At 38.6% G+C, this 16,035-nt stretch overlaps 2 protein-coding genes and 3 long non-coding RNA genes across 8 annotated transcripts; 2 read left to right on the top strand and 3 right to left on the bottom strand.

Moving 5' to 3' along the window:
• Window positions 1–6: 6 nt before the first annotated feature.
• On the bottom strand, window positions 7–1,638 carry LOC136349302 (uncharacterized). Its single transcript, XR_010733783.1, has 4 exons — window positions 1,329–1,638; window positions 950–1,114; window positions 425–867; window positions 7–150 (listed from the first exon to the last, which is right to left on the bottom strand). It is a non-coding gene; the product is annotated as an uncharacterized lncRNA (long non-coding RNA).
• Window positions 1,639–1,872: 234 nt separating this feature from the next.
• On the top strand, window positions 1,873–7,160 carry LOC136349282 (tonsoku-like protein). 2 transcript variants are annotated; one of them, XM_066300734.1, is made up of 13 exons: window positions 1,874–2,067; window positions 2,164–2,415; window positions 2,471–2,633; window positions 2,687–2,934; window positions 2,987–3,160; window positions 3,217–3,420; window positions 3,595–4,157; window positions 4,211–4,370; window positions 4,428–4,557; window positions 4,861–5,694; window positions 5,744–5,934; window positions 5,989–6,670; window positions 6,732–7,160. In XM_066300734.1, exons 1-13 carry the CDS (start codon window positions 2,055–2,057, stop codon window positions 7,033–7,035), a joined length of 3,918 nt encoding a protein of 1,305 aa, XP_066156831.1. In that variant the 5' UTR covers window positions 1,874–2,054; the 3' UTR covers window positions 7,036–7,160. The 2 variants fall into 2 exon arrangements, with proteins under 2 accessions (XP_066156830.1, XP_066156831.1); XM_066300733.1 differs by having other exon boundaries at window positions 1,873–2,067; window positions 5,744–6,670.
• A 220-nt stretch (window positions 7,161–7,380) lies between these two features.
• Window positions 7,381–16,025, bottom strand: Atg13 (Autophagy-related 13). Of its 2 annotated transcripts, none has more exons than XM_066300758.1 (5): window positions 15,258–16,025; window positions 14,856–15,150; window positions 14,548–14,797; window positions 10,028–10,313; window positions 7,381–8,855 (listed from the first exon to the last, which is right to left on the bottom strand). In XM_066300758.1, exons 1-5 carry the CDS (start codon window positions 15,417–15,419, stop codon window positions 8,643–8,645), a joined length of 1,206 nt encoding a protein of 401 aa, XP_066156855.1. In that variant the 5' UTR covers window positions 15,420–16,025; the 3' UTR covers window positions 7,381–8,642. The 2 variants fall into 2 exon arrangements, with proteins under 2 accessions (XP_066156855.1, XP_066156854.1); XM_066300757.1 differs by having other exon boundaries at window positions 10,019–10,313.
• Window positions 11,517–12,541, bottom strand: LOC136349300 (uncharacterized). Its single transcript, XR_010733780.1, has 2 exons — window positions 12,312–12,541; window positions 11,517–11,955 (listed from the first exon to the last, which is right to left on the bottom strand). It is a non-coding gene; the product is annotated as an uncharacterized lncRNA (long non-coding RNA).
• On the top strand, window positions 12,444–14,305 carry LOC136349301 (uncharacterized). Of its 2 annotated transcripts, XR_010733782.1 has the most exons (4): window positions 12,444–12,557; window positions 12,630–12,969; window positions 13,890–14,071; window positions 14,124–14,305. It is a non-coding gene; the product is annotated as an uncharacterized lncRNA (long non-coding RNA). The 2 variants fall into 2 exon arrangements; XR_010733781.1 differs by lacking the exon at window positions 12,444–12,557 and having other exon boundaries at window positions 12,714–12,969; window positions 13,448–14,071.
• Window positions 16,026–16,035: the final 10 nt, after the last annotated feature.

Genomic DNA, 16,035 nt, shown 5'->3' on the forward strand with positions numbered 1-16,035 from the left:
AATTTTGTTTCAGCCGTAGGTTAGGCCCTTTGTACCCTAAGGCTCATGAAGGTATAGATGTGATCCCGCGGTGGTTTCTCTTTAAGGAACATTTCTACTTATGTCACTATAGTGCTTCCATTACTCATCATCATCGTTCCCCCATCTGACCTATTTTCGACAATCATTATCACGCTGTTTATTGATGATATAGAGCTATATTATTAGAAAAAGACGAAGGTTTATTTATTGCTGTGAGAGCGACTGAGAGGGAGAAACTGAGAAATATACTATGTATAGGTAGTTATATAAAAGTGTAGGTATATTATACATAATCAACTGCTCATTGACGTCACTATGTGAATATTCGGAGCTCAATGCCTGCGCAGGGGGTTTGAAAGTTTTGAAGATTTTTAAATTTCAAAGGAAATTAGCGTATACTTACTATTTTTAGATGGACCAACGAAGTACATATTACTGTAACGATTAACTTTTGCTATTAAATTGAATATCGGTTTAGTTTTTAGAAGGTAATTTAGGGCTGTAAGGAACTATTGGACTGCATATCTTAAGGATAGCACACTGTTTTCCCCTTCTCCTCTCCCCAGTTTCCTGTGTCTCACTATATACTCTTATCCCTGAGATGTCTGTTATTAATGCTGTTAGTTGTTTGATTTGTTGTTGCTCCAGTTTCTGGAATTGAGTGGAAGTTTTAGCCGAAATCTCATTAGAGCTGGAGAGTACAAACGTGGAGGAATAAATGTCTCGAATATTTGCGAAATCTACGCCACGCCACTGGCTGTGATATATGGCTCGACCTTACTTTTAGTATATTTCGAAGTTAAAGAAGAGACAAAATCAGCGTTTACAAGCCTTTGCGAGAAAAGTCTACAAAATCCAATATTAAGCTTACTAGTATCAATTTCATTACAACCCCTTAAAAGAAGCTGCGCTACTGAAATTTGCTTACCGGTTTCTCGAAAATCAGAGGTGTGCGTACGAACTTTAATACTTCTAAAACCGCAATTCGATGTGACCAAACTTATCCAAAAAGTTATTATCTCCACTTCTCCATGATCCGGGATTCCGGCTAAACTCACAATACCACATCCCTAGAGGAAGCTTGTAAATTACACTGTAAAATTAATAATACTACTAGGACAATTAAAAACATTAGTTTTCTACCCTACATTATTACATGTTATAAGTTGGCGCTAAAGTATTTGTAAAGATAAACGTACAGACCTATCTTGAGGCAACTAAGAAACCGCTTGTATCTTTTAAAAGTACATTTATAGTGCGAAAACTGTTCATAAATCAATAAATAAAGAAGATTTTAAAACACTTACTTGAAAGTATTCTAGACACCCCGAACTGAATCACGAGATCACGTTTCGGAACATATTTCTAAGAGTTTTGGGATGCACTTATATGATAGCGTCATCTATCGAAGGCAATGCCAAGTATTTAAAAATGACAGTTGTTGAATTACGAATTTACTTCCGCGGCATACTGATAATTGCCAAATGGTCTACCTTGGTTATTGTAAACTCCAAAGCCGGGAGATGAGACCATCGATATAGATGTTGCTCAGATTTAGCAAATTCTATGCATGACAAGAATTGGACGCACCTTCAAAATTGTACAGCTACGTTGGACAGTTGGGCTCGGGCAGACTCGGGCACCCGCACCACACCACGTGGACACGCGCCAGCCAATGTTGCCAATGCTATGACAAGTAGCCAGACACGAATGTCCCTAGTACTAGTATCAAAATGACATGTTCGACGAATTACTGAATATTTCCACGATTTGGCAATAACGTACGCACATGTACGTGGTAAATCCAGTAGAAGTAATAGCATTTATTCCCACTTTTTTATACCAGTGTTGACAAAGAACACCTGGTATATTGTGGAAACATAAAAAGTTACTAATCGCATTTTTTCGGTGTGTTTGTGATATTACTATTGTTTGAGCACATGTCGATTTTGTTTACTTGGACTGTTTATAACATAATTGGTTTAAAATCTTCATATATCCGTGTCCAAATGGTTTTTTTATAGGTTTTTATCATGGAGGAGCAAAGTAAGTACTCACAAGCCCATTTAAAATATTCAGAAACTTTAAGTTTTGTAATAAATAAATTTTAAGCGCGAAAATTAATCGATTTAAAACCCCTAGAACTTCTCAAAAGAAAACAGAAAGCTGCAAGCAACACTGCAGCCCTTCTCTCTGCCTGCACTGATCTTGCCTCGTACTACTCTTCAGTTGGTCAGTTCTTGAATGCTACCAAAGAGTATGAGGTGCTTTGCCGCATCTACAAAGAACAGAAGGAGATGCTGCTCTACGCGCAAGCCCAGCGCGGGCTTGGGGAGGCCTACATGGGGCTTCAGAATTTTACGAAGACATTGCAGCACTTTAAAATCTATCATGGTAATTTTCCGAGGGAGTCACAATGATTGAAAGCAAGATCCCTTGTTTATTATAGAGGTGGCAGTACAAGAGCAGAATACTTTGGAGCAACAAAGAGCACTGGCTCAACTGGGACATTTATATTTAACTTGGTTTTTGGAAACTTTAAGTGAAGATAATACAAAGCTTCTCAATGAGGCTTACGGGTATTTTGTGAGGAGCATGAAGAAATGCGAGAGGTTCATCACAATTTCTAAATGTTGAACATTGTGGTTAATCTGTTCTTTTTTAGCCTCTCTGATGGGCTAGAAAAACAAGATATGATTGCTCGTCTATTTTCCAATTTGGGTCTTGTCAAGGAGTACTTGGGTGATTATGACACATCATTTCAACTGTATGAAAAGAGCATTAAAATCTGCCTGAAGCACGACTTTTTTGAGCAGCTCTACCGTGGTTACCTCTCTTTAGCATCATTATTTGAGAAGCAGGGGAACTTCCAGGACACCATAAAAAATTACAATTTAGCAGTAGAAGTTGCAAGTAAGCATTTTAAATTAGGTGTTTTCATTGGATAAAGAGCAATATGTTTTAGAGAAATTGAGTCACAAGAGAGTTGAATTGATTTGTGCAGCCCTACTAGCTAAATCAGAAACATTAATAAAACTTGCTGACTTCCAAGGGGCTAAGCAGGTACTTCGAAAAGCCTATAAGTTTAAAACTCCTAATAAAAGTGAGAAGACAGTCATTGAGAAGCATTTGAAAGTTGGTGAGAGCCCTCTTTTAACCCTCATAAAATAGGTGTAATTTTGGAATAATTTCTAGTGGCTGCAATGTGTAAAATTGAAGATGAAATTATAATATGCAATGATCAAAAACAATTGAAAGTGTTGTACGAGAAAATGGGCGATGGAGCATGTGGTCTAAAGAACTTTTCAAAGGCCATTGAGTATTACAAGAAGATGCTAGAGGCGGCCGAGCGGACCGGTGTAAGCGACAAGGAATTGGGGGAATGTTACTACAGTTTGGGCAAGTTGATTCATGTTTCCTTTGCTGGCAAAAATCTAAGTCCATTCAGAAGTTAAGAAAAATAATTTTCTTCCTTTAGGGACAGTGTGACGCCACTGACTTTAGTACAACTTTGTACCCATTATTTTCCAACAAAAGACTAGATATTCAACAAAATATCTTTTTTCACTCCAGGTGAAACATACAAAGACAATGGTGATTACAAAGAGGCTGAACTCTACTTCGAAAAAGAGTATGACCTATGCAAAAACAACCTAAAAGAAAGTCTAAACACCATGTACAAAATTGCTGATTTGAAAGAAATGGCCAAAGACGGGGCCGAGCAAATTAAAGCCATATATGAAAGGTGCTTAAATAACTGCAGAAAAGGACAAAACCTCAAAGAGGAAAAACACGTTGCCAAACGTTATGTGGAATTTTTGAGAAGGTCCTTTGAACATAAAGAAGCTTTCAAAATCGAGAGACGTTTGCAGAGTCTAAATGAACAGTTGGGAGAAGAGGAGGAGGCGGAGAGTTCCTCCTCAGAGTGTGAGAGTGAAGACTCGACCAAAGTCCCTCTCGGTGAGAATATAGTTCTTAGTGAGGTTACGGATATATCTGAAGAATCGGACAATGAAGTGCCGGAGAAAACGGTGCAAGTTGCTAGGCGTCGCAAGCAGAACAACATCAAATTCAAGAAGAATTTGAACGGGGAGTGGCCTTTACATGTGGCCTGTATTAAAGGGAATTCGAAAATGGTTTGCTATCCTAAAAATCGTTTGTCGATTGAACACTCATTGAGACTTTCTAGGTGAAATATTGGTTAGATGTGGACCATCCAGTCAACGTCAGAGACAACGCAGGATGGCTGCCCTTGCACGAGGCGGCAGTGCACGGACATCTGGATATTGTGCGACTGTTGCTAGACCAGAAAGCTTCCATCAATGATCGCGGTGGTTCCGAATGCAATGGTACTTATATTTTGCCGCTCGGAGATGAGTTAATCAACAAATAATTTGAACTGAAAGGGATAACGCCACTGCATGATGCGGCTAGCAACGGCCACTTAGAAGTCGTGGAGCTGCTACTGGATCGGGGAGCTTGCGCCGTTGCTAAAACCGACGACGGAAACACTCCCCTTTTTGAATTAAAACGATGGTAAGTTGAGTTCATAATGTAAACTTCATATGGTGGAATAGGAAGACTGTACTGCCTTCACTATATACAACTTTGACAATACGACGAAGGTTTAATTTTTAAATAGTGGTTAATTCTGAGTTAAATGGTGCCTTTACCATTTTCAATTTTTTCTTTACTTATGGTACTTCTACATAATACATATAGGAAAGGTTTATGCAATTTTCTTCCCTTAACACCGTATTGCAATCTTCCAAGATGCGATCTTTGCTTCAAATTGAAACTTACTAAGTTATGCCTTCTAATTTTTTATTGAAAAATTAGGTATGATCGAGTTGAGGATGATTTACCCAAAGAACAATTAACCTTGTATCAAAGCCTAGTTAAGCGATTTCAAAAGGCACTAGACAAGGCCGGGCAAAAGGATACAATGAAGAGTGCTTCTGATAAAGAGATCGACTACAATCCAAACGTGAATGTGGGTTTTTTAAGGCGTAATATCCAAGAGGTAGATAGTTCGGAAGACGAAGCTTCGCATGTGACCGACAAGAGCATATCAGAAGAATATCAGAGAGTGATGCAAAATCTACGCCATAAACCTCAAAAACGGTCACCTTCGACTTGTCCCAAAAGAGCCGCTTTAATTGATGAAGCCGAGTTTGTTGAGGCTGAGGATTGGCTGGAAGAAGACGTAAAACAGACCAAAAATAAGAAAAGAAAAACTGGGGACTTTATTTCTGGGCATAATTCTCCAGCTAAAATCGCGAACAAATCACCAGCAAAAATTTTGCGTTGCTCAAATTTAACTCCAGATACATCCCTTCAAGATCCAATTCCCAATCAAAGACGTTATTCCAACGCCAGCAACCACTCAACCAAAAAAAAACAGGTGACTTTATTGCATTCCGGCTTCAGCACAGGTGCAGTGAGCCAAAATATCTACTCGACTACCAGCAATGTTCACGCCGAAGCAGACTCCACCTCTACGATTGCTTCTCGTGTTATTTCCTCACAAAATATGGCGACTCAATCGAATCCCATGCTCTTTGTCGATGTAGAAATCAACAATAAACTATTCCGAGTACCTCTCTTGCTGTCACAACTACAAGACAGAAACATTAAGTGGCTCGCGCAAGAAGCTGCTCTCAGATACGAAAGGTGAGTAGTAATTTCTTCCAAAGACAATTTGAAGTAATGGAGTTTATAGTAAAGAGTTCATGATGCCTGTGTTGGAATTGGAGACTGTAAACGGAGCGATTTTGAACGAAAATGACTCTTTAAATTTGCTCTTTCCGATGGGGAGTCTGCAGGCCGAGAAAGTGATAGGGACGGTAACGCAGTGGACACTGTCCTCGGTGTTGGAGAAATACAAGGAAATATGCGCCAACTTGGGAGTCAGTAAGTTTCCAATAAAAATTAAAAAAAGTAAGTCATATCTTCGTATCTCGTTAGATCCGTCCCCAACCATCAGTTCCTTTGTTGAGAACCTCTCAGTGAGTCTAGATCTCTCCTCTCGCGGCTTCTTATTCGACGATATTAATCCGCTTCTGAAATCTGTAATTAACCAAAAATCTTTAACAGAGATTAACTTAAGCGGGAATTTTCTCAATTCCCAATCGATAACCTTGCTCGGCTCTACTATGGGGACTTTGCCCAATTTGGAAGTTCTCAATCTCAGTTGTACTGGACTCCAAAGGAACCACTTGGCGATCTTGGCCAATAGCGTAGTCGTTCATGGCTCTTCTCTGGAACGACTCTGGCATCTGGACATTAGCGACAACATTAACCTGCAAAATTATTTTTTAAAAGATTTAAATATCATCGCTAAACATCTTAATTTGAAGCGGTTGTGCATACGCAACGTGGGCCTCTTCGAGCCATTAAATTTTAAGGTGTGTCTGAAAACTGTTGAGGAATTTGATGTCAGCTATAACCAGTTGACAAATACGGGAATTAAGAACACAATGCAGTGGCTAGACGGCGGTGTACTGAGGTATTTGAACGTGTCCAGGAATAAAGCTGAAAGGGCTTTGAGGCAAATTTTGGACATTTTCGGCATCGGCCTTATGACTATGCAGAAGATTTACTTAGAAGAATGTGGAGTATGCGATTCCGATCTTTTTGAGTTGCTGCGGTGAGTTTTTGCTTCGATCTTCAATCTAAATATTGTTTCTTTCCTATTTAATTATTTACAGCTCGGCCCCTAATATCGAATCGATAAAGGCTTCTTACAACCCGGATCTCACCTCCATTAGTTTAAGAAGGCTCTTGGAACACGGCAATATTGACTACATAAATCTATGCTATTGCGACAATATTTGGACCTACTTTAATAGGGAAGACAGTGACTGGAGCATCGCCCTGAAAAGTAAGGCCAAACTCAAAATTTGTGCCTCCGAATACTGTGGTTCTTTAGAAGATATGTTTAGACAGCGCTGTGGAGAGGAATTGAAGATAGTTGTGAAGCGAGGAATTTTTACTGTGATGTTGAATTCTTGATATTGATATTTCTTAACTTGTTTAATTCCCTAGTTAAGTGAAAAAAAAACGCTTTATAGTTTTAAGAGTTATTAATTACCATGTAAAATTATGTTTATAGCAAATAAAGTATTCTTTGAAACTAATTATGGTTGGCTGTGGCGCCATCTATGACGCACTAGCCGAGATGCCGTAGTAATGGTGGTGAAAAATGTTTTTTTGAACATTCGCCATTTCATTTTTTGAATACAAAAACTAATGGATTATTAAACGAAGTGATAGTTTAAGAAGATATGTCGGAATATCCTTAATAGTACTTTGGCAAATTCATAGTTTACTTAACATAACTACAATGAAACACGTATGTCTTAAGATAAACATACTTTTATTTAAATAAAAATACAATTGAATTAAAACTTCTCCAAATTGTTTACAAAGAAAATGCGCCTCACACTCAAGCTTTAATATAACATTTCATTAACGAAAAGAAACTGTCCAGTAGGGCATCAATGTAAAATATATTTTCCTACATTGGTATCACTAAAACCGTAGTCAAAATGCGACACGAGTCGCACCCAACGGTTAGGGGACACCACGAATATTCTATATGGCGCATTTGCCTTTTCCTGGAAAATTGAACATTAACTGAAAATTGATACAGATATTGGGAAATCGTAAAAACATACTGATAAGCACATACATACACAGTTTCCCTCGCTAAAAAAGGATAAAAAACTACAGTAAATAAAGCTATAATGTTACAAAATGGTTGCACATTGAGCAAAACTGTTTTAGAAGCAAAAACTGTTCTGAATATCTTTTGAATGACTGTAAAGAATGCGAAAATACATTCATAATATTCCTGCCTTCAAAACAATAACTTACATAAGCATTTGAATAGGCAATGAAGTCACATAAGCGGTCTTCAAGGTTAAACTTGGACTTGTTCGGAAATTCCTGGAAGACCGCTTGACTGCATAACACACATCATGGCGATTCCTAGATCCAGGTTTTAAGTAAACAAATGACTTAGCCTTACATAGTCCAAGCACTCGTACGGCTTAATAAATTAACTACATTAATTAAACATCAGCTCTCTCGAAAACACTCTCGATAAACTTTGAATAAATTCAATAGTAATTGCTTCAATTGACCGTAAACTATATTCCCTAAAGTGGCCGAAAAACCATTAGTTCCCACCCATACTGTAACAACACAAAGCATCACAATTTCCGATTAATTACATACTAATAAGCGCGTTCAGTCGATAAAACTATTCATTCACACTTAAGTGAGGCCACTGCCGTCCTCTGCTCAGTCTTCAGGTTAAGGTGTTTCCGGTTCCCGATACTAAATGATATGCGCAGACGCCTAAAGCAGTCCCAGACATTCTCGTATTTAAACCGGATACAATCGAATACTCTCCTTTTCCAAGTTGCCATGACATGTCACAGCGTCCTCGGAAACGGAGCGATTATGGCCGATCTAAAACGTCGCATACAAAAACCAATCACATGGGGATTATATTCGCGGTACGTAAACCTACAATTTTGGGCACATTTTTAAAATGCATATACAAAAGAAGGGGAAAATAAATAAATAATATCTCCGGCACGGAAGTCTTTGTCTCAGTTGTTGTTTGGCGAGCTCTGACAAAGTGTCTGCACGATGCTATCGAACTCGTTTAGGTCACTCTCAAAGGTTTCCAGCTGTTTCTGGAGCTCAGTCACCTCTACAGGGTGCACCTCCTTAAAGGCCTCAAGGGGCGGAGCCTGCTGCCACTCCCTGAAGAACTGTGTGAGCTCGAATTTCTCAGAGGGTGGTTTTGCGAATGGTGTTTTCTGCGAAAAAAAGTTAGGGTTAGGTCTTCCCGTTTTGGGGTCCCAATAAGAGGGAAACAAGATTTGTTTCAAGGGTTAGTGACGTTCATTATATATATATATATATATATATATAAAAAGAACGTTAAAGTTAGAAATCAACAACTAATCTTAGTTGCCAATGATTGGTGAAGGCACTTAATGGCAAATTACTAACAATTTCTTTAAAGTTTTTTATGGTAACATGTTTCAGTACACTATGCGAATTTCAGTTTAAAGCACTCCGAACCCCTCGTATTACTGGTTCTCTAAAACACGTAGTTTTCTGAATTGTTTACAAAATTTTACCCAAGAAACTTTTACTCGGTGTTTAAAATTTTCGTAAGTTTTCCTACATGACCTTGTAGAAGCAAGCTTTTTTCAAATTCGAAACCAGCGACTACAGGACATGACAGAGATTCGAAACAAACAAAATATGTGAGAATATGCATATTTGGGACGTAAATTACAAATTTTAAACTTTTCTTAAAATCTAGAAAATTGATCATTCCGGCAAATAATTTATCTTATCTGAGGCATTTTAGAAGCACTTTGTCACAAAGCTGAAATCTCTCGCAACGAAAAAACACGTGCAATTATTCAACACGGCGCCGCAAATATTATCAAAAACCCCACTAAATTTGCAATTACGAATTACCGCAAAAAGCAATATTTCCCTGCGCTGCATCCTTGAAACTCTAAACAATAAATTAGTAGCATCATATAATAATACTTCTCAGAGAATACATCGTTAGATAAAATATTTTTTAAAGAAAAATCGTAAATAATTACTGACAAATGCAATTAAATTGCTGATAAAATTTTACCACTCATCCTAGCCTCCACAGAGGTCAAGTAAAGCCCTTTAAAATCAAAACAATAACTAATATAATATTGTGTCCACCATTCTAAATTTTCCTTTCGATAATATTGGGTCAATCAATAAGGTCAAAAAACAAGTCTTCTAAAGCAGGAATAGACCAACGTAAAATGTCTGATCATTCCAAATAGCAGGCTAAAAATACCTGACCCTGAACTTGTTTACAACAAATTTGGGTACATATTCGTTACGTAAATATTTCAGCAATGAGTGAGGCGTTAGTGGCATGCAAAGGAAAGCAAAATCAGCCAAAAAGGAAAATTACCAAGTCTACCATGATAAAATCATCGCCAGTGGACACCATGGACACCTCTGGCTGCGTGGTAAGGTTTCCGTTCTTCTCGTTTTTTTCAGATTCAGTCTTCTGTTGTGGACCATCCTCCCCGCTTAATCTATCATTCCCGGGAGACGCCGACTCTTCAGTCTTGTTCAGGGCGAGAGTGTCTGCGAAAAAAGTACAAAGGGGCAGGTCCAACAGCGGCTCTTCAAAATGTTTCATTTTTTTCTCAGCAAATGCCCCGACTTTCATCGTCTCGGATAAGGACGAGGTGCGATCGTCGCTGAAAAGAAAAACAGTCATCAGTATCGACATTCCTTCACGGATTGAAACAAAGCTTCCTATGAACGATGAAATTCCACTGATAGTGGTCAAAACTTTTTGCTGACCGAGGCCAAAAATAACCGCGAAATCCCAATTAGTCAAAGTCTGGCGGGTCCCCGGTACGCGGCCTTGGCTAATAATGGAAAGGAAAAGGCAGACGTACGGCACTCGATCGGAATTTTATTCAATAGATCATTACAATTGAAATGCATACCTCATCGGGTTCTAAACCTCAAAGTAGAACGTGCTATTTAGGCAAAAAAAATTCATTTTAAAAGTTTGTTGACTCGATGGTGACTGAACAACAGCGAATAGAAAATAAATCAAATGCATAAGGAAATTTAATTCAAAAGTCACTCGAATAAAATGGTGAATGCTCCAAGTGTACCTGTATAACTATATGAGTTCGACTCAAATTGAGATCAACAACACTATTTTTTATTTAAGTTGTCCTGAAAAATAGAAAATGTGCAAAATGGTATTAAATACCGTCTGACAGTTCAGATTGAAACCAACACCGTAAACCTTCGTCCTGACAGGATGGTGAAAAGTTAACTGACTGCAGAAAATTATGTAAGTCCACCACTGGAACTCTTAGCTGAAGCAGGTTTTTAGCGTGTAAGGTCCCCCTAAAGACACTACTTTTTGCAATATAAATTCAATTGACGCAGAGTAAACAATTAAATTTGTCATTACATATTGAAGACGTAGGGGAAAATATTTTAAGGCCGTCACTGAAACTCTGAATTGGACTTATTTGAGCAACAAAATTCCTTCTATTTACGTAATCGTTTATTGGCATAAATTCAAGTAGAGTAGGTACTTTCAAACCACTAAAAATCTCTAATTGAAGAGAAATTTGATTAATAAAACTTGAGACTTTCTTGCTGTCTAATGTCTAAAAAATACCCATTCAGGACTTCCCCTTTTAGACTGTGAGTAGAATAATAATGAAGCTTGAACATGGGAGAGTGGTATTATTCATTCATCAACATCCGGTATAGTTTGAGAAAATGGCTGTGGGTAGTAAAGGTCGTTGCGTTTCTAACTAACGTCCTTGGTGAAACGTGTTTGACTGTCACGAGCCCCGAGAGTAAAAGTCGACCGATTATGCAAAAAAGCCACGATTACTTAGATTTTATTGCAATCATAAGAAAACTGGTTACTAAGGGTGACACCATACAAATAGCTGCCCAGAAATTTATTAATGCAACTCTAACAAATTTACATTATGTACTATTCCTAATTGCCAAGTCATCGGTCCCATCGTCACAGAGCAAACTATTTTTTTCCTAAATATTCAAAGCAAATTTACACACAATATAGTCCCAGCTAAACCTCAAAGGAGGTCAATGACCCCGCTTCTTCGATTAGATTAATTACTTTCGATATTTATTTATCTAACAACAATGACAATACAAAATTATCATTCGTTAACGACCGCAAAATTCGGCTAAATTAATTACAAAGCCTATTGATGAAATCACATTCTTGGGCTCTTTGTAACGTCATTTCTAGTACATCTAGAGAAGGCTGAAACTGCGGTGACAGCTGCCCTGCTGCTGACCAATCAGAGAAACACACGCCTGACTCGCCTCGACCTACGTCCGCGTTATCAGAGTGGGCATTTAAACAATGCCAAACGGCGGCGAATGTTTTTTCCATATGCAACTAATGGAGCCTTGGATAGGGGAGATTTACATTAGGACCGGTCATTTAACATACCCAGGTGGGTCTGTTCCAATTTATTTAATTTTTGTTACTAACATTATTATTAATATCGTTAACTACACAACTATTTGCGTTATTTATTCTGGTGGGCATTTGCGTCAACAGGGGCATATCGACCAACTTCCCTCCACTCTCGATAACGTCCCTTAATCTTGGTATCGAGAAATGTTTCGATCTCCCCCATTGAAAGGAAATTGTAACATCTTAGTCTAAGACCCATACTAACCGGAATAAATATCTTATGGTGGTCCCAACCATATTCACAAATTTGTTCGATTTTTACAGACCCAAAACCGTATTTTCGAAGCCGCGAATTGCGCTAAAAGTAACCGCCGACTGCACGCCGCGACAGTACTGCAAGAAGGAATGGCTGAGACCTCACTGCCTCCCCGATCTAAACCGTATTGAAAAGCGCATACCGTGGACTTTGAACCGCGCCGCTATTCAAAGGGAAAAACATCGGACTTGAATGGTTTGTGAGAGGATATCTCGGAGGAGTTTTCGTTTACAGGCAGCCGCACGTTAAACCTTTTTAATTTTTTAGATTTATGCTCTTGTGCGGCAACGTCGCATCTATGACAACTATCGGGAAAATTGTTAAAACAAACGCCCAATGACGTGTTGCCATTTTCCTGCGTTGACTTAGAGCTGCGCTAATAAACAATGGCATACTCACGGGTGCAGAATGTTGTTCCAGGACTGATTACATTAAATAATAACACCGTAACACGATTGAGGCATCAACTATTATTCGCGCGCGATGTAGTAAACATAAACAAACAAAAATGTAGTTTTGCAGGATTTACCTCCAGCAGCAGGAAGTCGTTGCGCAAGTCTCTAACACAGCCGATGGGTGAACAAATACATATAATTGCAACAGACAAGTAAGCATTACTTAAGAGAAATTTCGCTTTTTTAATTAGCATCCCAAAAGAGCCAAATGCAATTGCTTTATAAGGTAACCTTGTGGATCAAAAATAGCATCGAAAATCGTTCAAAACTCGATGAAACCGGTTTTGTATTGTTTCAAAATTATTGCAAGTAAGGTGGAATCATTTATCTGAAAAACGGGTAATTCTCTCAAAACATAAACCTCAAAAAAGCAAAATTTGTCGGAATCTCCTCGTAATACCTATCTGGCGCCAGTTGGCCGACAATATAAGTATAAATTACATCAAAAACATACGTTTATAATAGCAATTGATTGACGAACAATATTATTGGAAAGTCGTCGTATACGTGCACCATAACAGTCGGACTTTGTCCTTGTGAAAGGTCGAATTTCAACTACCAGAATGCCGCAATAAAAAAGCTATATATTCAGTGCTGCCATTGAATAACTCAAATTGGGGTTGTTTTTAGGGGTTAACGCTCGCTGCAAACGGTCCTTTCCAGCGTGCAAGTGTCAGTGAAGTCGAGTATCTTCAAATCTAATTTTACAAAGTTTGATTTAATTTAATGAAAAATTTTAGCATTCAGAAAATTATGGAAAATAATTCAAGTCCACCACTGAAACTCCCAAAATCAAGTTTTCTTAAACACTAAATTCCCACAATAAAATTAAAGCCCTTCCAATGGCGCTCGCATTTTTAAAAATACACAGAAGTTAATGGGAACCAGAAATAAATAAAAGCAAGCCAATGTTAGGCAACAAATGCCCCGGATATCACGGCGCATAGTTGCGAGGTACCCAACCGAGAAGAGTCCATTGCAGAACCACTCCGGCAGGCTAAAAATAACTCCAGCTATTTCACAACTCGGAGCAAAGTTCAGGGCTGTAAACTGCAAATTTTCGCATTTTCAGAGCTACAGCCGCGTTTCCTTGTAGTAAAGAGCAGCGGCAGAAACGTCATTTTCCACATTCCTAACGATGGAATTCCGATGCAAAGCCATGTAAGAAGGCAACGACCTTTGGGGAAATTAATGACCGAAGCCCGAGATTATGATTTATCCGTAAAGGAATTTCTTTCTCGTGCACTTTAAAAGGTATCAATAACTAGGTCGAACATCTGACATGAGACAATAGATACAATTTTAGACTTTAAGGAAGACAACAATATTTTGATCTAGGATGATTCTACGTGACTCAGACCACAGCGTCCCCGCAAACGGCCTTGCGTAACGTAAACAAGATACTGAGGACCGCCTTGACACGAACACGGAAAAGAAAACATATTTTGAACGTTTGAAAACATTTCAAATAAAATTCTGCACGATTGACATTGTTCTACTATGATTCATATAACTGCAGTGGCACCCTTTTCTGTGGCGTGGGCTTCTACCAATTACGTAGGCGACAGTGTCTCTGAACCCAAATAAAGACACACTCAAACCATTCAACTCAACCCAAGGCAGCAAATTTATACATTAGAAAGTACCCAATCAAGTTACATACATAATACAAATGTAGGTGTGAAATCACCAAGGAAATAATATTCTCTACATGCAAAAACACTACTTACCTCTGGCTGTATCTTCGGTTCTTGGGACTCAAATTGGTGTTGAAATGGTCACTTTTCAACATAAGGGAATTGTCTCTGCTGGTTTGGGTGGGTGAAATGGTCATTTTGGTGCGATAGGCACAACTGAGCTGTAAAGTCCCCATAGAAGTGCATATCTGCCCCACTCGAGCTGTTTTAAAACCCTCCCCTAAGCAGTGGTTTCGAGGCTCATCCATGTACATTCTGTAGCACATCACATAGGAGTCTGGACCTTTAATAGAAACATATGGTAAATTCTTGTTTTGAAAACCTCAGGGGCAAGCATTCACCTTGCCTGCGAGATAGTTTATATGCTGGGGTCACCCTAGTTACTGAAACTAGAGACTTCAAAATAATACCCATTCGGTTGTATATGGTCTGGCTATTGGTGGTGCTGTGGTCACATTGCTCATTAAGATACCTGGTACACCATGTCTCTAAAACCATGCTATCACCTTCAGCAGTACGTAATGATATTTCCACACAAAAAGGAAACTTCCTAGAGAGCAATAAATCGCCACTGTCATTGAGCACCCTTTTGGCCTCAATAACCACCTCTGGGACTTCAGTTATGTTTAGGTTAAACTGCAACATTCATTCATCTTTTGTAGAATTCTGTGTCTATTTAAGTTTCACAGTAAATTTGCACGCAATAACCGTCTGCAACGATAAATACAGATAAAGCAGCTTACCCAATCTGGCCCACTTGCATGCAGCTTGCAGGGTGTGGAGACTTTCTCGCCTAAACGGCTCTGGACGATCACTTCAGTAGCTTTCAGCGTCAGAAATTTGGTGAACTTGTCTAGCTCTTTTTTGTCGGTTCTGGATATCTTCATTTTGAGGTCCCTTTTCATTTGGAGCTGTTTGGAGCAATTTACCCGTCCGAAAACTGGCACTGTAACTGGCCGAGTAAACGACGCGGATTTACTAATTTTTTTCACTTTGTTAGTAAGCACTATAATTCTGGCACTTTTTGGAATATTTGGCGATAAGGATAACTAAAGGGAATCTGGATTTGTAGCAGTTTTCTTGGGAAAAACGTGCAGAACCCACTCAAAACCCATAACTCAACAGTAGTTTATTTTGACGTTGACTGAAGGAGCCTCTACTGCCAGATATGCCAACTAATCTTTACGTTATAGATACGTGTCGTGCCTAGCATTGGTCAAAATATTTGTTAACTGCTCCAATCAAGCATCTCCAGTAAACCTTGAGATGGTATTTAACTCCACGAGCTCGAAGCCATCCTTTTATCTCTCTTTTTGCCATTATTTTAGACCAGTTAGAGTGAAATAGATACGTGTCCGGAGCATTCGAGAATCAAATATCAAACTTCGAGATCATTTGAAATCTACACAGTCAAGACTACCGGTTGATAGATGGTGCTAGAAAGGTTTCCCAAGAAAACTGAAATAACTCTTAGTTAACAATAACTCCAATACTACTTTAATTATTAGTTATCATTACAAT

Source organism: Euwallacea fornicatus, chromosome 37 (genome assembly GCF_040115645.1).
Source record: "Euwallacea fornicatus isolate EFF26 chromosome 37, ASM4011564v1, whole genome shotgun sequence".
In the NCBI taxonomy this organism is placed as follows: Eukaryota; Metazoa; Arthropoda; class Insecta; order Coleoptera; family Curculionidae; genus Euwallacea; species Euwallacea fornicatus.